At 44.3% G+C, this 21,388-nt stretch overlaps 3 protein-coding genes across 3 annotated transcripts; all 3 read left to right on the top strand.

The window, feature by feature from the left end:
* Positions 1–12,799: 12,799 nt before the first annotated feature.
* On the top strand, positions 12,800–16,767 carry LOC125509780 (AT-hook motif nuclear-localized protein 10-like). Its single transcript, XM_048674813.1, has 5 exons — positions 12,800–14,129; positions 14,621–14,673; positions 14,846–14,977; positions 15,083–15,244; positions 16,202–16,767. Exons 1-5 carry the CDS (start codon positions 13,577–13,579, stop codon positions 16,493–16,495), a joined length of 1,194 nt encoding a protein of 397 aa, XP_048530770.1. The 5' UTR covers positions 12,800–13,576; the 3' UTR covers positions 16,496–16,767.
* A 384-nt stretch (positions 16,768–17,151) lies between these two features.
* On the top strand, positions 17,152–19,619 carry LOC125509782. Its single transcript, XM_048674814.1, has 2 exons — positions 17,152–17,569; positions 19,263–19,619. The coding sequence occupies exons 1-2, from the start codon at positions 17,390–17,392 to the stop codon at positions 19,434–19,436; spliced, it is 354 nt and encodes a 117-aa protein (XP_048530771.1). The 5' UTR covers positions 17,152–17,389; the 3' UTR covers positions 19,437–19,619.
* Positions 19,620–20,346: 727 nt separating this feature from the next.
* Positions 20,347–21,032, top strand: LOC125556258. The gene has a single exon (XM_048719029.1). It carries the CDS (start codon positions 20,518–20,520, stop codon positions 20,857–20,859), a length of 342 nt encoding a protein of 113 aa, XP_048574986.1. The 5' UTR covers positions 20,347–20,517; the 3' UTR covers positions 20,860–21,032.
* The last annotated feature ends 356 nt before the right edge of the window (positions 21,033–21,388 follow it).

Here is a 21,388-nt window from a genome sequence, read left to right as displayed (position 1 = left end):
TGCGAAGTTGGCCAAGATATATATGACCAGGATCGTATGTCTGCATGGAGTTCCAAGGACCATCGTATCAGAAAGAGGAACACGGTTTACTTCAAAGTTTTGGCACCAGCTGCACTAGACTTTGGGTACCAGGCTAGAGTTCAATACAACTTTTCATCCGCAGAAATATGGACAGACTGAGAGAGTCAATCAGATTCTGGAGGACATGTTGAGAGCTTGTGCGCTAGATTATGGATCTAATTGGGATGACAACCTGCCCTACGCGGAGTTCTCATACAACAATAGCTACCAGGCCAGTTTGAAGATAGCACCGTTTGAAGCCCTGTATGGAAGAAGATGTCGAACATCGTTGATGTGGGATGAAGTTGGAGACCGCCAGTTGTTTGGACCGGATTTGATTAAGGAGTTTGAAGAGAAGGTTAAGCTGATTCGAGATAGACTGAAGGTAGCTTAGTCCCGACAGAAGAGTTACGCAGACTCGAAACGCAAGGAGGTAGCCTATGAAATCGGAGATAGAGCATATCTGCGAGTGTCACCCCTGCAAGGAGTTAAACATTTTGAAGTCAAAAGAAAGTTAGCCCCTTGTAGGACCGTACCGTCTTTTGGAACGCATGGGAGAGGTTGCCTACAAGTTGGAGTTACCCGAAGGACTGTCAGGAGTTCATGATGTGTTTCATGTTTCCCAGTTGAAGAAGTGCCATGCAGAGATGGCCGATATTCATCTGAGAGATATAGTACCCCTGGAAGCAATTCAGTTGGATAGTGATTTGACATATGAGGAGAAACCTGTCAAAATTCTCGAGTTTGCTAGCCGAGTTACTCACAACAAGGTTATCAAGTTTTGCAAAGTTCAGTGGAGCCACCATACCAAGGAGGAAGCCACCTGGGAAAGAGGGGATGATCTACGTAAGGAGCACCCACACCTATTTTCTAGCCAACCCGAATCTCGAGGACGAGATTCATCTTAAGGTGGGTAGGTTTGTAACATCCCAAATTTTCAATTTGGAATGTTATACATAGGTCATTCATGCATATCATATTTTATTGCATTTCGTTTCGTGATCCTCGAAAATCCAAAGCAACTCAAGGACCCATGGAGAGAGTTGGGGATTTCACATTCTTCATATTTGAATTTTATCAAATATTGAGGCAAGGATCATTTTGGTTTTAATAATTTTTCTCTGCGGAAATATTTCATATTAAAATATATGAGAGCAGATAATATGACTTCTCCAAAAAAATAAGTGAAATATTCGAGGAAAAATATTAAAATCAAATGATAAATTTTATTTGGATTTTATTGCAATTTTATTTGAATTAGGAAAAAACATGCATTTTCAAAATTGCACTAGAGGCCCAAATAAATGTTCACTTTGTCCGGAATATTATTAGAGGACCATGAAAATTTATTTCATGATTTTTGGAGTCCGTTTAGTATTTCTTTTATTTGTTTTTCCGCATCAGGTTTTTTTTAAAAAAGAGAGAGAGCACCGACCTAACGGGCCGTGCCCGACTAGGACACCGCCCGGCCGGCTTTTTAAGGCGAGGCCCGAGGCCCGTGAAGCCGCCAGCCCGCCCGAACCCTAGCACTGCCCGCCGCCGCTAGCGCCTCCCGCCCCCGCCGATCCCGCCGGAGCCGCCCGCCGCTGTCAATCCTACCGACACCGAGGTAGCCGCCGCCGCCGTCCAGTTTTCTTGAGAAAACCGTTGTTTTTTTCAGAAAACCCTAGATCTAGTTTTTTTTAATAGATCGGTTCGTTCGGTTTTCCATCGGTTTATTTATTTAGTGGGCGTCCGTCCGTACGTTCGTTTTAACGAACGTGTTCGTTGGTTAGTCGCAGACAGCTAACGTTCGTTCGTTATCCTGTTCGTCAGTTTTTCCTTTTCCAGGGTTTTCCACGATTATTTCCGATCGCGATTTCTGCCCTAATCTTCGATCTAGTATATCTTTTCGCTCGTTTATCCAAATCAGGTGAAGCAAGCGCCTAGATCTTCGTCTCGAAATCCTCTTTCTGTTTAACCAACTTAAACAAGATTTTGGTGCTTTAAAAATTGGCTTTAGTCCAGATTAGTAATCGGATCTTGTTTCTTTCGTAGTTTGTGTTTCGTTGCTCCATTTGATTTGATTCTTTTTGCAAACCGGAGTTCTTCAGTTGAACTTTCTGGTTAGATCTTCTTATTTGAGTTTCCCCGTGCATCTTTGCTTGATTGCTTATGTATGCTATTGTTTGTTTGCGATAGAACACCTGGAGTGCAAAGCGTGCTACTACGAGTCACTAGGTTTTGCAGATCGTCAGCAAGGCAAGTAACACATTGATCATACTCTTTCATACCCAGTTTTTTTGCATTAGTTACAATCCTCAAACACTGCATGATTAGGATGTGATTAACATGTGGGTATTGGGAAGTAGTTGATGAGGTAGAACCTATTACTTGTTTCATTATCAAACCCTTGGGGGTTACTTCTACGTTATGCTTATATTGTTATGCTATGCTAGTAGACGTGGATTGGGTTTGAGTGTATCCATGACAGATGTGAGTGTTTAATTAATGGCTCAATTCTAAGGTGGCAACTTTAATACACATCTGGGTGGATTGTTGGTTTTGGGCACCTGGGGTTATACCAGTGTTGTCCTAGGAGATCCCGGGGTTATACCGTGTGATCCTCCTATGGTCCGCCACCCAGGCTCAAAGGGATCATAAGATTATTCATGCTAGAAACTTCCGTGTGCAGCCACAAGCTATTATGGGCTCTAGCATAGTTGAGTATGTTGCATGACCTCTTCCAGTGGTAGGCTAGCAGATGTAGGGGATGTAGGTTGGTACGGTCTACCCGGGGATAGAGTTAATGCTTCTGAAAGACTATGTCTCGGTCATCCGTTTCTCAAACACCATGTAGTGCAAGAAATCCAACGGAGGAGATCGAGTCTTGTGGGGAAAAGTGCGCAAACCTCTACAGAGTGTACAAACTAAGCATGGTTAGCCGTGTCCCCAGTTATGGACAACTTGAGTATCTAGTTCTTGGATTATCATATGGATCTCATCACTCTAAATTAATTTGTTGGGTTGATAATTACTTTTAATTGGTATTGATATGGGGGTACCATTCTCAATGTTTCAACCACCATGATAGTTAAATAAAGTATATTCCTTTGTTGTAGGGGAAAATTGGCTTTTCGCAAAAACATTATAACCATAGAGCCTCCACCAGCCAAATATGCATGTAGTGATAGCATTTACCTGTTCATTGTTCTACTGTGTTATATTGCCAGCATATTCCATGTGCTGACCCGTTTTCGGGCTGTAACATATCAGGTTGCAGACTTTTTAGACGAGGAGTAAGATGAGGTAGGTCGTTTGTCATGCACTCAGCTATGTCGTTGGAGTTGATGGACTCACTTCATCTTCCAAGCCTTCCGCTGTTATTGCTTTTAGATGGCCTTAAGCCATATTTATTGCAATAAGTTCTCATTTGAGACATTCGATGTAATAAGTGTGTGATTGCTACTCTGTTATAAATCCTTCGAGTACTATGTGTGTCAGCATTACCGATCCAGGGATGACACTGAACACAAAGACTTGACCGCCTGAGGTCGGGTCGCTACATTTTTTGTCAAGTGTGTTGTTTTAACCTTCAACAAGGACTGGCTGTAGTCAAACTCGATTCAACTAAAGTTGGAGAGACAGACACTCGCCAACCACCTGTGTGCGAAGCACGTCGGTGGAACTAGTCTCATGAACGTGGTCATGTAATGTTGGTCCGGGCCGCTTCATCCAACAATACTGCTGAATCAAAGTAAGACGTTGGTGGTAAGCAGTATGACTATTATCGCCCACAACTCTTTGTGTTCGACTTGTGCATATATCATCTACGCATAGACCTGCCTCTGATACCACTGTTGGGGAACATAGTAATTCAAAAAAATTCCTAAGATCACGCAAGATCTATCTAGGAGAAGCATAGAAATGAGACGGGAGAGTGTGTCCACGTACCCTTGTAGACCGAAAGCGGAAGTGTTTAGTTAACGCGGTTGATGTAGTCGAATGTCTTCACGATCCAACCGATCCAAGTACCGAACGTACGACACTTCCGTGTTCAGCACACGTTCAGCACGATGACGTCCCTCGATCTCTTGATCCAGTAGAGGGTCGAGAGACAGTTCCCTGAGCACAATGGCGTGGCGACAGTGTTGGTGATGTGATCCGCGCAGGGCTTCGCCTAAGCACTACGACAAATATGACCGAGGTGGTAAACTGTGGAGGGGGGCACCGCACACGGCTAAGAAACAACTATTGTGCCTTTGGGGTGCCCCTTGCCCACGTATATAAAGGAGGGGGGAGGAGGCCGGCAAAGGGGGAGGCGCGCCAAGGGGGGAGTCCTACTAGGACTCCAAACCTAGTAGGATTAGCCCCCCCCCCTTTTCCTTCCAACAAAGAGGGGGGAAGGGGAAATGAGGGAGAGGGAGAAGGAAAGAGGGGGGCCACCCCCCTCCCCTTGTCCAATTCGGATTGGGGCAAGGGGGGCGCGCCCCACCTCCTGTTGCCTACCTCCTCTCCTCCACTATGGCCCATTAGGCCCAATAACTTTCCCGGGGGGGTCCAGTAACCTCCCGGTACTCCGAAAAAATCCCCGATCTTCTTCAGAACCATTCCGGTGTCCGTATATAACCTTCCAATATATCAATCTTTACCTCTCGACCATTTCGAGACTCCTTGTCATGTCTGTGATCTCATCCGGGACTCCAAACAAACGTCGGTCACCAAAACACATAACTCATAATACAAATCGTCATCGAACATTAAGCGTGCGGACCCTACGGGTTCGAGAACTATGTAGACATGACCGAGACACATCTCCGGTCAATAACCAATAGCGGAACCTGGATGCTCATATTGGATCCTACATATTCTACGAAGATCTTTATCGGTCAAACCGCATAACAACATACGTGCTACCTCTTGAGCACTGCGTTGGATTTCCCTTGAAGAGGAAAGGGTGATGCAATAGAGCAGCGTAAGTATTTCCCTCAGTTTTTGAGAACCAAGGTATCAATCCCGTAGGAGGCCACGCACGAGTCCCTCGCACCTACACAAACAAATAAATTCCTCGCAACCAACGCGATAAAGGTATTGTCAATCCCTTCACGGTCACCTACGAGAGTGAGATCTGATAGATAGGATAAGATAATATTTTTGGTATTTTTATGATAAAGAGAAATAAAGATGCAAGTAAAATAAATGGCAAAAAAATAACTAAGTATTGGAAGATTAATATGATGGAAAATAGACCCGGGGGCCATAGGTTTCACTAGAGGCTTCTCTCGAGAGCATGAGTATTACGGTGGGTGAACAAGTCACTGTTGAGCAATTGACAGAATTGAGCATAGTTATGAGAATATCTAGGTATGATCATGTATATAGGCATCACGTCCGAGACAAGTAGACCGACTCCTGCCTGCATCTACTACTATTACTCCACACATCGATCGCTATCCAGCATGCATCTAGAGTATTAAGTTCAAGAGAAAGAGTAACGCTTTAAGCAAGATGACATGATGTAGAGGGATAAACTCATGCAATATGATATAAACCCCATCTTGTTATCCTCGATGGAAACAATACAATACGTGCCTTGCTGCCCCTACTGTCACTGGGAAAGGACACCGCAAGATTGAACCCAAAGCTAAGCACTTCTCCCATTACAAGAAAGATCAATCTAGTAGGCCAAACCAAACTGATAATTCAAAGAGACTTGCAAAGATAACCAATCATACATAAAAGAATTTAGAGAAGATTCAAATATTGTTCATAAATAAACTTGATCATAAACCCACAATTCATCGTCTCAACAAACACACCGCAAAAGAAGATTACATCGAATAGATCTCCACAAGAGAGGGGGAGAACTTTGTATTGAGATCCAAAAAGAGAGAAGAAGCCATCTAGCTAATAACTATGGACCCGTAGGTCTGAAGTAAACTACTCACACTTCATCGGAGAGGCTATGGTGTTGATGTAGAAGCCCTCCGTGATCGATACCCCCTCTGGAAGAGCTCTGGAAAAGGCCCCAAGATGGGATCTCGTGGATACAGAAAGTTACGGCGGTGGAATTAGGGTTTTGGCTCTGTATCTGGTAGTTTGGGGGTACGTAGGTATATATAGGAGGAAGGAGTACGTCGGTGAAGCAACATGGGCCCCACGAGGGTGGAGGGCGCGCCTGGGGGGGGGGGGGGGGGGGCCCCCCCCCCCCCCGGGGGGGGGGGGGGGGGGGGGGGGGGGGGGGGGGGGGGTAGGCCCGCCCCTACCTTGTGCTTTCCTGGTTGATTGCTTGACATAGGGTCCAATTCCTCTGGATCATGTTCGTTCCGAAAATCACGTTCCCAAAGGTTTCATTCCGTTTGGACTCCGTTTGATATTCTTTTTCTGTGAAACTCTGAAATAGGCAAAAAAAAATAGCAATTCTGGGCTAGGCCTCCGGTTAATAGGTTAGTCCCAAAAATAATATAAAAGTGTATAATAAAGCCCAATAATGTCCAAACAGGATATAATATAGCATGACAATAAAAAATTATAGATACGTTGGAGACGTATCAATACGTCATTCCCTTTGTCATCGAAATGTTACTTGCCTGAGATTCGATCGTCGGTATCATCATACCTAGTTTAATCTCATTACCGGCAAGTCTCTTTACTCGTTCCGTAATGCATCATCCCGTAACTAACTCATTAGTCACATTTCTTGCAAGGCTTATAGTGATGTGCATTACCGAGAGGGTCCGAAGATACCTCTCCGATACACTGAGTGACAAATCCTAATCTTGATCTATGCCAACTCAACAAACACCTTCGGAGACACCTGTAGAGCATCTTTATAATCACCTAGTTACGTTGTGACATTTGATAGCACACAAAGTGTTCCTCCGGTATTCGGGAGTTGCATAATCTCATAGTCAGAGGAATATGTATAAGTCATGAAGAAAGCAATAGCAATAAAACTAAACGATCATAATGCTAAGCTAACGGATGGGTCTTGTCCATCACATCATTCTCTAATGATGTGACCCTGTTCATCAAATGATAACACATGTCTATGGTCAGGAAACTTAACCATCTTTGATTAACGAGCTAGTCAAGTAGAGGCATACTAGGGACATTCTGTTTGTCTATGGATTCACACATGTACAAAGTTTCCGGTTAATACAATTCTGGCATGAATAATAAACATTTATCATAATATAAGGAAATATAAATAACAACTTTATTATTTCCTCTAGGGCATATTTCGTTCACATATATACACCTATTCAACAATGGCATGAGGATTCCACAAAATGAATGATATTCAATGATATCTCCCCAAATATTGTCACTGAGAGCAATCTATGACATAACTTCTATGACGGTCTTAGCAATGGTCCAAAACCATCACCAACATCAAAATTGGTGACAAATTTTGATATTAGGTGACAATATGGGTTGGTCTTAAATACTAAATCGTTGTAGTGAGGACGTCGTCTGTAAAAAATTAGAGTACCACACGGCCTCCCTAGGTGGCCATATAGCTTGGTAGTGTGGGGGGCCCCATGGGCCACCTTGGACCCATCTTCGATGGTTTGTTTCCTCAGAAAACTTTAAGCATCAACATATATCTAAGTCAAGGCAGCCACATACTGTCCTTGCCCGACCAGTTACTCCTGCTCACCCACAGTTACCCCCCTCATTCCCCCATTTTTGCACCAAAATAACAAACACAAGGGGATTTGCACATCCAAATTTACCCCCCAAACTATAGTACATAAGACGTGTACACATTTAAAAATTAACTTTGGTCACCAAATAGACAAAAAATATAATTCATGTGATTAAAGGTTATACTATTAGAAACTTTGCTTGAATACAAATTTAGTGGTATGATTTTGGTGGCACATAACCCACATTCGCTAGCAATTGATGGTCGCTCTTGATTCTCGAACTACACATGGGTGATACGTCTCCAACATATCTATAATATATGAAATATTCATGCCAATATATTATCATTCTTGGATGTTTAACAATCATTTTATAGCAACTTTATATCATTTTTGGGGACTAACCTATTGACCTAGTGCCAGTTGCTGTTTTTCCTTGTTTTTTACATCGCAGAAAATCAATATTAAACACAGTACAAACACCGCGAAACTTTTTGTGGATTTTTTATGGACCAGAAGACTCCCGATGGGCCATAGCAGCACCTGGGGGGTGCCCCGAGGGGGCACAACCCACCAGGGCGTGCCAGGGCCCCCTGGCGCGCCTAGGTGGGTTGTGCCCACCTCGGTGGCCTCCCGTACCCCTTCTTTGCACTATACATTCCCAAATATTCAGAAACCCCTCGGGGTTAACCTAGATCAGAAGTTCCGCCGCCGCAGGGCTCCGTAGCCACCGAAAGCCAATCTAGACCCATTCCGGCACCCTGCCGGAGGGGGGAATGACCTTAAAAACTAGAATGTGGTAGGCAGAGGGAGGGGAGTAGTGATTAATAGGCAATGAAGGGGATAATCCAACATATCATCTTAAGAATATCAATAGACTTTGAAAGTGATGGCTACATAATGTGCTCATCTATAACACTTCTTAGTGAAATAAAGTGTTTTGCCTTGAAAAAAAATACATGAAAAAACACCATGGGGAGTATATATCTACATCATAGAGGAGGTTACCCCCTACTTCTCCATGTCACTCCTAAAAGTCTAGAAGATATGTGAAAAGGGTGAAGAAAACTAAGAAGCACGCTAATATGATAAGGTAACGTATGAAGAACAATAATTGCAAAAGGCGTTTCAGGCCTAAAATAAGAAAATCATAATAGTTTGATCAAGCCCCTTTTGCACAATACACTAGACATTATATTTATGACCGTCTTTTGCGGAAACGATAGGTATCAAACTATGTCCAATTTTAGAAGGAAATTGAAGCAACAAGTTGAAACTGAAATATGTACCGTAGAACCCGGTTGCTTTATCTAGTTGACCAAGACTAGCAACTCTTTGGCTAGTATTTTATGCATGAAATAAATGCCCATTTGATTTAGCTTTAATGATCTTGATCACCATGTATTAACTCGTTTCTTCATATAATTACTCATACCCTCCACTACCATGTATTTCAGTTCTCCTATAAATACAACACCCTCGGTTCTTCCTACTCCACACTCCCATTTGAGATACAACCATACAGTCAATCTATCACCTCACCATCGCAACCTTGTCACATCTCGGTAGGTCCTATTCTTTAAGAAAATCTTGGTAGGTCCTTGCTCCATCTTCTTCCCAACCATGCCACTGTTCATGGCCATTTAGTTTGTTGATCGGTGCCACCAGTTGTTTGGCAATTTCTCTGCTCAGATCTGAATGAACCATGAGTTATGTTCATGCTCTTCATGTTTATGCTCATTGTTGATTTCCACATCTAACCGAAACAAAAAAATAGTTAAATATCTCATAATTATGAAATTTACATGAGGAATTTAGTATATGTTATAGATGTCAATTTTCATATAAATGAGTAAATCATCTTTGAACATATATGGATCCGGCCAAGTCATTTTGAAATGTTTGGGATCTGGTCATACTCTTTCAGGAACATGCGATGTAGTGAAATTGTTTTCAAAGCACATGGGTCTGGTCTAATCTTCGTCTAGATCTTGTCAAATCCTTTTTAAACTAGCTGCATATGAAAAAACTTTGGAAACATGGTAATGCAGTCAATTTTTTTCCAAATAAATATATATATTCTCAATGTTTTTCACAGACATGTGATCTTTTCAAATCGTTTTGAGAGAACCTTGCCAGAGCATAGTGTTTTTCTTTCAAAAACAACATAGTCTAGTGAATTTCCATTTAAAGCATGTTTATCTTGTCAATACCTATCAAGCGGAGCTAATTCTGGTAAGACCTTTTCGAGGACAATTGCATCTAGTCAAATCCCATTAAAATAGTTAAACTAGTTGAACTTCTTTGGAAACATATTTATCTGTTGACTTCCTTCCACATTCATACAAACATGGAAATTCAAGGAAACGGAATCGAAGTGTTTTTTTTACTAAAAATGAATCAAAGAGTTGAAATAGAAATGTGTATTGTAGAACACAGTTGGTTGCATCCAGTTGGCTGAGACTAACATCTCTCTAGATCTTTTTATGGGCATATGGAATAAAATACATGTTCGATTCATATTTTATGACCTTGATCATCATTCAGTGTACTAATTATTTTCCTCACATAATTACTCGCTCTCTCATTATCATGTATTTCAGATATCATATTAATACATCACCATCGGTTCTTCTTGCTCCACATTGGCATTCGGAATACAACCACCCCGTCAATCTAACGCCTCACTATCACAATCTTGTCAGAGCTCGGTATGCCCTCACTCCATCTTCTTCCCAGCCATGCCATTGTTTATTTCCATGTAGTTCATTGATTGGTTCCACCACTTTTTTGGTCACTACATTGTTTAGATCCGAATGAACCATGAGTGATGTTTACTCGCATATGTTTCCTAGTTTATTATTGTTGTTGTTGTTGATTTGTCTATCACAACGAACATAAAAAAGTATTTTAAACATTTCTCTTAATTATTAGATTTACAAGATGAACTAAATACATGTGATAAAGGTGAATTTTCATATGAATGAGTCAAATACTTCTGAAAACATATGCATCCAGTTAAGTCATTTTGAAACATTTGGATCTGGTCATAAGATTTCTAGAACATGTGATGTGGTCAAATTGTTTTCGAAACACATGGACCTGGTCAAATCCATTTGAGAACAAGAATCTTGTCAAATCCTTTATCTAGATTTGCCACCTTTTAAACCATATATTTTTTAAACATGTTAATATATTACAAAATAATAATTAAACAATAGATCCGCACACATCCTTTTTTAATATGACAAATCATGATCTTTAGTAAAGAATCGAATATAGTGAAAACCGTATGAAAGCATGTTTAACTTGACAAAACCTATCGAAAACATATGATCCTAGTCAGATCTTTCCAAGTACAATTGGATCTAGTCAAATTCCACTAAAACAAACATGGTGAAATCTGTTTGTTAAGAAATATGTTGGAAGCATATTGATCGATGAATTTTTTTTCCATATACATACAAGCATGGTGAAATCTATTTGTTAACATATTAGTGTGGTACTCGCAAAAAACATATTAGTATGGTATTTATTTGTGAAATACACGCTAGTCTGGTCAAAGAAAAGCATACTAGCTAATTTATGGCTTTGGTAACCGAAATATGTACTGTAGAACACAGTTGGTCGTATCTTATTGACTAGGACTAGCAACTCTTCAGCTCATTTTGGATGTATGTAATAGAATACCCATTCAATTCATATTCAATGATCTTGTTCACCATGAAATGTCTTAAGTTTTATTCTCATATCATTAATAGTTTCCATTGTCACCTATTTTTTGTAAGCCTCGATTCTTCCAACTCCACCCTACCATTCGAGTTACAACCATCTCACCTCGCCATATTAACCTTGTCACATCTCGGTATGTCATTGCTCCATCTTCATCCCAACTATTCAACTCTTCATGCATAGGTTGTTTGTTTATTGACATGGCCATTTATTTAGTGATTACTTTGATCAGATCCGAATGAGCCATGAGTGACATATATGTTTGTATTGTTTCCTGACTGTAATGTTTTTACTGTTCATTTATGTATCCCCACGAATCATAAAAGGTATATAGTTCAACTCTTTTCCATAGTTATCAGAGTTTACACAATGATGTTTACCTTGACTGCAGTGATAAATCATGATCATTTATTCGTACTATCTTATACAATATTGTCATGAATAACATAGATGACAATACGTATTCACATCTAGCATGATCTAAACAATTGCCGCCACGACAATATATGTGATAGATGTTAATTCTCGTATAACTTAGTCAAATATTTTCTGAAAACATAGGGATCCGGTCCAGCCACTCTGAAATGTTATGGTTATTGTCATACTTAAAAAGCATACAATGTGGTCAAAGTGTTTTCAAAACACAGGGATCTAGTGAAATCCCATTTTAGAACAAGGATCTTGTCAAATCCTTCATCTTGATTTGGCCAAACCCTTTCAAAATGTCTGCATGTGGAAAAAGATCCATTGAAAACATGATAATTTAGTCAAAACCGTTCAAAAGTATAGATCTAGTCAAATTTTTTTGGAAACATATAAATATGATCAAATCCTTTTTGAGCATATAAGAATATCGTCAAATCATAGTTTTTTTCTCAAAAAAAAACGCCATTTAGTGAAATTCCTTTGAAACATGTTAATCTTGTCAATACGCCGTCTCAAAAGTCCAATTCCGGCCAAAACATTTTTAGGACAACTACATTTGGTCAAATCTCATTAAAAAATTAAATTAGTTATAACCGTTATAACCTTTTTAAAAACTTATTGATGTGGTGAAACCCTTCCACAGACATACCAACCAGGCGAAATCCTTTGGCTAGCATATGAATCTGCTAAGTTTTTTGAAACACATACTAGTCTGGTCAAAGCAATGCATGCTATGTATAATTTATTATTGGCTTTGCTAGCCAGTTGGCATGTGGTGGTAGGGAGGGGAACGGCTTTGGGTTAGGTCCATGTGCACAGTGAAAAACAGACAACAGCAAAAGGGGAAAAAATATATACACAGGGTCGGATAAAGCCAAAAGCAGAGGAGGTCACAAAGTAAATATAATAAGTGCCCTGGGGGGGTCAAATAATGTAGACCCTTACCAATGCAGCCCTGACGCGCCTCACTTACCTGCCCGTTTTTAATCCCCCCGGCACAAATTTAATCCCTTTTTCTTTTCCTAAAAGATTACGTGACAGCGGGGGAGTTTAGAAAGAAAAGCAAAAGAAGAAGAAGAAGAAGAAGAAAAAAGAAACGAAATTGGGAGGAGAGCTCGTGAGGGCTCCCAAATTACGTAGGAGATAAGCGAAATCCCCAAATTTCTCGCCCCCTCCCCTCCCCGTCCGCAGTCGTTCGAGTGGCCTGCGAGCGAGCGAGCGAGCGAGCGCCCCCGAGCTCCGTCTTCCCCGCGCGCAGTGCGAGCGTGCAGCCGACGCCGAGAGCTTGGCTTTGTTGCTGCTTTTGTGTTTCCTGGCTGATTATTTTCTTTGTCTTTTGTCCGTATTTTCCCGGTATTATCCTGATTTGCGGTGATTTCTCGGTGATTTTGCCGCGCCCTCGCTCGGGCGGGGGATCTGTAATTTCTGCGCCTGGTCTGCCGAATCCTCTCGCCGGGGCTTGGATTACCAACCACCCCGCATTATTTTTCCATTTCGCTCCGGTTTACCGTTTCTTGCTCCCGTTTTCTTTTCGTTTTCTCCTCATTTTTTCCCGTCATTTGCGGCCTCGTCCCACTCGTCCCAAGATACTGTGTGTGAGCTCTGTTCGTCGTCAAAGATTTCGAGCTCTGTGCGCGCGGCGTAGGGTTTATGGTTTTCTTATAGCTGCTGCCGAGCTTGCTTGTTCTGCTTCTGGGTAGGAGCTTCGCTTCTGCTTTTTCTGAGGAATGATGGAGGTGAGGGCGTCGCAGGAGCAGCAGGGAGGGATGGCCGGGAGGGAGCCGTTCGGACTGCCCAGCAGCCCGCCCACGCCGCAGTCCTCCGGCCCCGTGCCCAACATGCGCATGACCTACGGCGAGGACGGCAACGCCTACTTCCTTAAGCCGGGCTCAGCTCCGCCGCCGGCGGAGGCGTACCAGCCAGGGGGAGGCGCTGGCCTCGACATGCCAGCTGGCCCCGACGCGGCTGCTGCGGGGGGCAATGGCGGGCCGGCGTTCGAGCTCAACATGGAGGAGGAGGCCGCCAAGAAGCGCGGCCGCGCAATGAAGTACGGCGACGACGGCAACACGTCGCTGGCATTGGTGCCCGTGCCCATGCCCGAGGAGCCCACTGCTGTGGCGCCCGGTGGTTCCGGGGCTTTCCCGCAGCCTGCCGTCAAACCGGCGGCGGGCGGCGTGCTGGCGGTGCCGCCGGTGGGGATGAAGAAGCGGGGTCGCCCCAAGGGCTCCACCAACAAGGTGAAGAAGCAGGACAAGGTCATGTCTGCGCTTGCTTTCATCGGTAAATCTCTCTCTAACCTTCTCCATTTCTCTGTTATTACGGTTTAATTACTTTTGTGAAGCAATTAGAGGAATTATTTACCTGCCCTTTATTTATTTAATTTAATTTCCTGTTGAGAAATTCGAAATTTACTGCCTAGCCTCTGGACATACTGATTAGCTTTGACTAGATCTGGGGTGTTGTACTGCGTGCAGACTGCAGGTGGAAATTACTGCTGTACCCTTCTTGCTTTTCAAACTGTAGCCTCTTTACTGTAACTGTCGTACAGGCAAGCTTAATTGAATAATTGCTGTGATTTTTGAAATAATGTGTAGCTACTAGCTAGGGATCCCTATTGCCTGACAGTTTCATCACCCAGCTGAAATTTAACTTTTTAACTGAAGCTTTACATGTCTGTTTGACTGAAGTTTAAAATGTGTCGCACTGCTTCTGTTGAGATCTCTATACAGGTGTGTTTGATCATGTTCTTGGTGAAATTTGTATTTCTGCAGGGACTGCAGGAGCTGGCTTTACTCCACATGTCATTGCTGTTCAAGCTGGAGAGGTAGTAAAAATTCCTCCTCAATCCCACATTCACATTGTAGCAGTGCCTGTTATAATATGTATTTTCGCATGTCATCCTGAGCACATACCAAAAAGCTGTGCATTTTCACATTGTAACTACAAATAACAAATTGTCCACAGCACTTCTGAATAACTTGAGTGCTGCATTGCAGGATGTGGCTGCAAAGATCCTGTCATTTGCGCAGCATGGAGTTCGTGCAGTTGTGGTTCTTTCAGCAAATGGCGCCATTTCAAACGTGACCCTTCGGCAATCTGCCACTTCAGGTGGGACGGTCACATACGAGGTATGTACTTCGAATTCGAGATAATACATCTCTTTCGTTGAAATCACTCTAGAAGGCTAGTCTATGACAGGTTTGTAAGTGATGGTTCTTGTTTTTCTGCCTCAGGGCCGATTTGAGATACTGTCACTGTCTGGATCATTCACCGTGCAAGAGACTGGAGGCCATCGTAGCCGAACCGGTGGGCTGAGTGTTTCACTTGCAAGTCCTGATGGCCGCGTCTTGGGTGGCGGAATTGCTGGACTTCTGATTGCCTGCACACCTATTCAGGTCTGTTCTTTCACACCAACCTCAAATCTCAGTAAATCATATATGTGCAGCCATAGTTTCACTTTCATGCATAGCATTCCTAATGAAACTTTCTACATTGCATATGCCAAAATACAGCCAAAAGTAAAATTCTTTGCATATTTTCGTCCCAGTGTGTTAGCATTCTTCAGTTTCTTTACCGTTTCAAACTGAGAATAATAGCTTTACTTATGTTACTTTGTAAATTACAATTGCCAATCTTTTCTATCTCATATACTAGCGAAAAGTAAAATTCTGTGCATAATTCGGTTTCATCGTGTTAGCATTCTAGCACAGCTGTCTGTCTCCTGGGTTTTGGTTTATGATGTGTATGTAAAGGCCATATGCCTCTCTGACGGATATTCTGTGCACACTGCTGAAAATTGAATGCTGCTTCATGATTCTATTCCTCAGTAGTCAGACTGCTATTTACAGTTAGTTCCCTAGAGTTTCCACATCATTGGCATCCACCTACTAGATCAGTTCTCTATTAGCAAGAAAAATTCTTTGCATAATTTCGTTTTGAGTGCATTAGCATTCCTCTGATTCCTCTTTACTGCAGCAATCGTTTGATGCATAGCTGTACATGTGTAGCTTGTGCATGATAATTGCTCATCTTTCCTAGCCCAAAGTGAAATGAATTCAGTATATTAGCAGAATTCTTCAGTTTCTTCACTGCTTCATAACCAAGGATGTTAGCACAATGATCTGTCTTCTGGATTTTCGTTTCATGATGTTTTGAAAAGGGCATGCCTCTCTGACTGAAATTCTGGGGACACTGTTGAAACCTGAATGTAGCTTCATGATTTTATTTCTCACTAGCCAGACTGTTATGTCCAACTACTTTCCTAGACTCTCCACATCATTGGCATCCACTTGTATTAGTAAGTCATTACACACTAGAGAAATGACTAACCAGTGCTATCCTTGCACCCGCAGGTTGTGGTGGGTACCTTCAACACCGTGGCCGAGAAGAAGAAGGCACCGAAGCACCAAGCTGCTGCTGCTGCACATGAGCCCGCATCCGCGCCACCGAGGATGACGCCGAGCTTCGTGCCGGCGCCGATCGCCGTGCCGCCGCTCGCGCCCGCTCCCATCAGCGTGGGGATGGCCCAGAACAGCCCGCCGTCCAGGGGCACGCTGAGCGAGTCCTCCGGCAGCCCCATGAACCAGGGAGTCCCGGCGGCGGCCACCCCCAGCAACAGCGGCCTGTCCAGCATGCCCTGGAAGTGAGCTCTGCATGCCATCGTCGTCAGTGACCAGCTTGACGTAGAACTCTGAAGCAGAAGAAGAAGAAAAAAAAACCTGAACTAGATGTCACCGTCGTCTTAGCGTAATTTCGTGGTCGAGACTGTTTGTTTAGGCGTTGAACTGTTTAATGTGTGTCAGTCGTGGATTATTGTTAGCCCGGATGGATGTCGTGGATTAATGTGTCGGATTATCGTCGTGTCGTCGTCGTCGTCGAGTTTAACCGGTGGTTATGATAAATTTATGAACCTTTGACATTTGGTGTTCTCTGCTGGGTGTGTGGCTGTGATGCTGATGGTTGTTCTTTTTGGTTTTTGTTTTTGCAAGCTTTTTGCAAGTTTTGGTGTTCTTTGTGGATTTTTCTTTATTTTTTTTGCAAATTTTCCTGTGATGCTGCTAATGTTTCTGCTCCTAGCTCCCGTGATGCTGATGGTTTTTCTGTTTGGATGTTTTTTTTTTTGCGCAATTCTTCCTTGCTGCTGGTGTTGATCCGTATGTTGATGTTACTGGGTTGCTGGAGTACGTCTTCAGCTGAAGTTGACGGGCTTTGGAGAATACGTCTTCAGGAGAAGGCGACGGTTCAGAGATCACGGGAGGCGTCCGGATGCTGGGTCGGCTCGCTGCTGCTGGGTCCCACATCTTCTCTTCCACACAGCACAGGGCGCTACAGCCCAAACGAGAAGACGGCCAAGAGAAGAGAAGACACCATCGGCGCACGAGACTCGCGGCGCCCACCAACCTCGCCACGCCGGAACCCTAGCCAGCCAGCCAGCCTGGGTATCGCCGGAGGGCGGCGCCAGTAGCGGGAGACGAGAGGGGGAGAAGGAGAGCGGAAGCGGAACCCGCGCGGTGTAGATTAGGAGGGGAGGAGGGGGCGAGATGTCTGTGCGGATCAAGGCGGTGGTGGACAGGTTCGTGAAGGAGCTGCAGGAGGCGCTGGACGCGGACATCCAGGACCGCATCATGAAGGAGCGGGAGATGCAGAGCTACATCCAGGAGCGCGAGCGCGAGGTCGCCGAGAGGGAGGCCGCCTGGAAGGCCGAGCTCTCCCGCCGCGAGGTAGTAATCCAACACCCCAGTAATCTCTGTCTCCTTCCCCACCATTCTGATTCATCTGCCTGCGTATGCCCTAGTGCTGAGTCAGTTGGTGGTGGTGTCCATGGCATGATGCCTTCAGAGTAGTTCAGATATCGGTTGCTGCTGAATGCTGGTGCATTTCAGATTTATCAGTGATCTCCTGTAGTTGCTCGATATCCGGAAGTAATTCTGAAGTTTAAGTGGCGTAGTCGAATTTGGTAGAAGGTGTTTGCTATGTTAGGTGTTGATTAATCAGTAATCGCTGCGCTTAGGGAGCAAATTTCACATCTACGGTTACTATGAGCATCTTTGAGGTCTGGGGTTCAGGTGCACTGGTTACGCTGCGGTAGTCAGTGACTGGATGTAAACTAGCCAGGTTCTTGCACAGGCATGAAAATTTGTGGTGATATACAGTAGTGATGTGAGTGGGACTACTACTGCTCTTATCATAGTTATCAATTCTAAGTATTCAGTGATTAGATATGAGCTAGCCAGGTTCTTGCACATGGATGAAAATTGGTGTCATGATTACCATAGTACTATACCGTAGTGATGTGAGTCATAGTTTTCAGTTCCAAGTAATGTGAAGGGGGGATTTTATCTTGTTCGAAAAATGTCATGTTTTTCTGTTGCTGAACAGATAGATCCTTAGTGATGTGGTGCGAATGTCAAATTGTGAGCCTATGCATAGGATTATCTTAATATAGGAGTAAAACCACGCTTTAATTTATTATTAGTATAATCACAACTATGTTGTTGTGAGAGAGCAGTAGATTTCTTGAAGCCTGTGGCTCAGTCCATATTTGGGATTCCTTCTGACCAAAGTGCTCTTATCTGCTTTCTTGCATGACTAGCACGAGGCCACCAGCCAAAGATACCTGCTTCTCTTATTGATTGTCTGCTTAAGTTTTTTTTTCTTTGCGGGAAATTGACTACTGAAGTTGAATGCACCCTTTGACTTGTTTTCCTGCATGTTTTTCTTTTTTTGTTGCTAATTTGGTTATATCTCGGCACGTTGTGCTCGTGTCTATGGTTTCTGGGCTGGCCAGCAACTCGAGGAAATACTGAATAGTGTTTGTAGATTGCAAGCATATTTTGTGCTGTGATATCAGAAAGATGTGGTGGTGTCTTGTCATATTCTGAGCACTATTCAGTTAATTGGGTAAAATGTTGTGGCTTGTGTGGTTGGCACGCATGATTTCAGAGTGTCATGTCCATCTTAAAACAAAAATTGTGGATGTCCAGTATCTGAACCTGCACACAAAACTTGTCCAGGGAGAATGTAATTCGTAAATAATTATCTTTCTGATTGTAACAAGGTATCTAATAGAGAAAATGATGTGCTTTATCATTTATGCTCTGTTGTTCATTACGAGTGATTTTGGGCTTTATATTAGCGGAGCGAGCCCTGCTGCGATGACTATGTTTTGTCATATTAGGAGCAGGATAAGTTAAGTGCACATTTTGTTCTCTCAGACCTTAAGACATTTATTTGAACTTAGAACCAGACTTAAACATCAGCTTCTTATAATTTTTAAAAAGATTTTTCGATAGACAAAAGTGAAGAGTTCTTGATCGATAACTCTAAACGTATCCATTCCTTCCCAAATGAAACGATAACACCAGCAGCGTCTTCTTATCATGGCTTGGTTGACAGGCTACTCATCTTTGACAGGCTGAGATCGCGCGGCAAGAGGCGAGGCTGAAGATGGAGAAGGAGAACCTGGAGAAGGAAAAGAGCGTCCTCATGGGAACCGCCTCCAATCAAGACAACCAAGACGGAGCCCTCGAGATCACCGTCAGCGGCGAGAAGTACAGGTGCCTTCGTTTCTCCAAGGCAAAGAAGTGATGGACGAATGAGGCGCTGAGGAGGCCTCCGTGTACTGAACTAGGCATAGATCTGTGTACCACCAAATCACCAGCGTTGGGCCTGATTCCGATTCAAATTGAATTCTTTCTGTACAGGGAATTCTGAAGATGTGCGCAATAAAATGCATAGCAGCTCATGCCGAGCTAAGGATTTTCAGTTTTTCATCGTGTGCATTATGGATGTTGTGCAAGTTTTTTCTTTTAGGTGGCGGGTGGTGTGCAAGTGCAGCAGCTGCAAATGGAACTCAGCTGATGTAAGCTCGCCTGTCAGTTGTCATTGTCTTGTCTGGTACACCATACCAGGCCCAGCTATGCACCTATGCTAGCAAGTCGTTAACCACTAGACCAGCTCAGTGCTGGCGGTACGAATGTTCCGGTATTAATTCTCCAATATTTCTTTCCCTTACTTTCTAGACCAGCATTAGCATATCAGGCTATGTCGGTGTTCCAGCTAATTGGGCGCTAAGAAACTGTCAGCGGCCATGACAGCCTCTCGATATTCCTGCCAACTTATATATATCTCAGCTCAATCAATTAACTAAGCTCCCCGTTCTTAACAGCTACGAAAACTAGCAATCTTCCCGGCTACTCCTGGAAATTTCCTTGTAAACAAAGTGTGGTGCAGCACATTGCTCGGTTTAGTCCACCGAATGTGACCAACAGCCTGTGTACCAGAGCACTTTACGCCACTTTATTTATATAAACGTACACACGTCTTCTTGAGATGGCACCAAAAAATTCCAGCTTTGGGAACGGCCATTTGTTTAGGCTTGGAGCGCCATCAACGGCTGGCCCATTTGGCAGCTGGGCAAGCGAGCGGAGAAACGGTCGTCGTCCTCCGGGCCAATTACGGGCCCCACGGCCCAGCTCGGGCGAAAGCACCATGGAAACGCTCCCTCGAACGACACACCCCCGCAGGAAACGCGCGTCCGTCCTCCGTCGCCGTTGCCGCCACGTCTATAAAACCGCCCGCGACCGCTAGTCCAACGCCACCACCACACATCATCATCCATCGCACGAGCCGCGGAGAGGAAGGCTTCCTGTCCTGTCGGTCGGTTGACATGGGCGCCACGTCGTACGAGAGGCTGTCGAGCCACGCCGCCGGGAGCGGGCGCGGAGGGGGAGGGCTCGGGGCGTGGGCGGCGCTGAGGCGCGGGCTGGCGCGGCTGTGCGCCGCGCGGCGCGGGCGGTGGGCGCCGGCGAGGGGCATGCTGGTGCGGGCGCGGGGGAGGAGCTGGCGCGGCCGCACGAGGGTGGCGGCCGGGTGCGGGTACGACTCCGAGGGCTACGCGCGCAACTTCGACGACGGGCTGTGGAAGGCGGAGGAGGGCGCGCCGTGGAGGGCCGCGGGGCCGGCGATCGGCGCCTGCAGGCTCGCCCGCGCCGTGTCCTCCCTCCAGTGATTCATTCTTTCGGCGTTTTTGTGATCGCTCTGTGCGTTGTGAGGTAGCCATTGGTTAATTTTTTTTTTCAGGATTTGATTCTCGTAGTTGGATTAATTATTGTAGGACAGTTTTGTTTGTATAGTTTGTAAATCAGGCACGCAGAATTGAATAAATCTCGATGTACATGGCCATGTTTTTTGAGTTCATTTGGAATGGTGACGATACATGAAGAAAGAAGGGCAGATATGACGAATGTTTGGCACAAATTATGATACGGCACGAGCACTAAGAGCAACTTCAATGGGACGATCCATTTCGTCCGCCGCCGTCAGTTTGAATCGGCGCGGACAAAAAAAAGCCCCAACACGGCGACCCAAACCAAATGAAGTCGGCTTCGCGTCCGCACCGACGCATTTGCGACCCAAATTTACGTCCCAAATGCGTCGGCGCGGACGTGGCACGGACGCCACGCGCGTCTTCTCGGTGTCCGCCACGGCCCCACCTGGCGGTCGTTCAACCGCCCGTCACCTACCTGGTCAGCTTAATT

This window comes from Triticum urartu, chromosome 5 (genome assembly GCF_003073215.2).
Source record: "Triticum urartu cultivar G1812 chromosome 5, Tu2.1, whole genome shotgun sequence".
Classification (NCBI taxonomy): Eukaryota; Viridiplantae; Streptophyta; class Magnoliopsida; order Poales; family Poaceae; genus Triticum; species Triticum urartu.
Note: the sequence above shows the minus strand (reverse complement) of the source record. Positions and strands in the feature narration are given on the sequence as shown.

What these genes read in the sequence shown, in the direction of transcription:
- LOC125509782 (XM_048674814.1), top strand. Translation starts at nt 17,390, where the DNA reads ATGTCTGTGCGGATCAAGGCGGTGGTGGACAGGTTCGTGAAGGAGCTG. An exon ending in CCGAGCTCTCCCGCCGCGAG is followed by an intron (nt 17,570 to 19,262) that starts GTAGTAATCCAA and finishes CATCTTTGACAG; the next exon opens with GCTGAGATCGCGCGGCAAGA.
- LOC125556258 (XM_048719029.1), top strand. Translation starts at nt 20,518, where the DNA reads ATGGGCGCCACGTCGTACGAGAGGCTGTCGAGCCACGCCGCCGGGAGC.
- LOC125509780 (XM_048674813.1), top strand. Translation starts at nt 13,577, where the DNA reads ATGATGGAGGTGAGGGCGTCGCAGGAGCAGCAGGGAGGGATGGCCGGG. An exon ending in TTGCTGTTCAAGCTGGAGAG is followed by an intron (nt 14,674 to 14,845) that starts GTAGTAAAAATT and finishes GCTGCATTGCAG; the next exon opens with GATGTGGCTGCAAAGATCCT. An exon ending in GTGGGACGGTCACATACGAG is followed by an intron (nt 14,978 to 15,082) that starts GTATGTACTTCG and finishes TTTCTGCCTCAG; the next exon opens with GGCCGATTTGAGATACTGTC.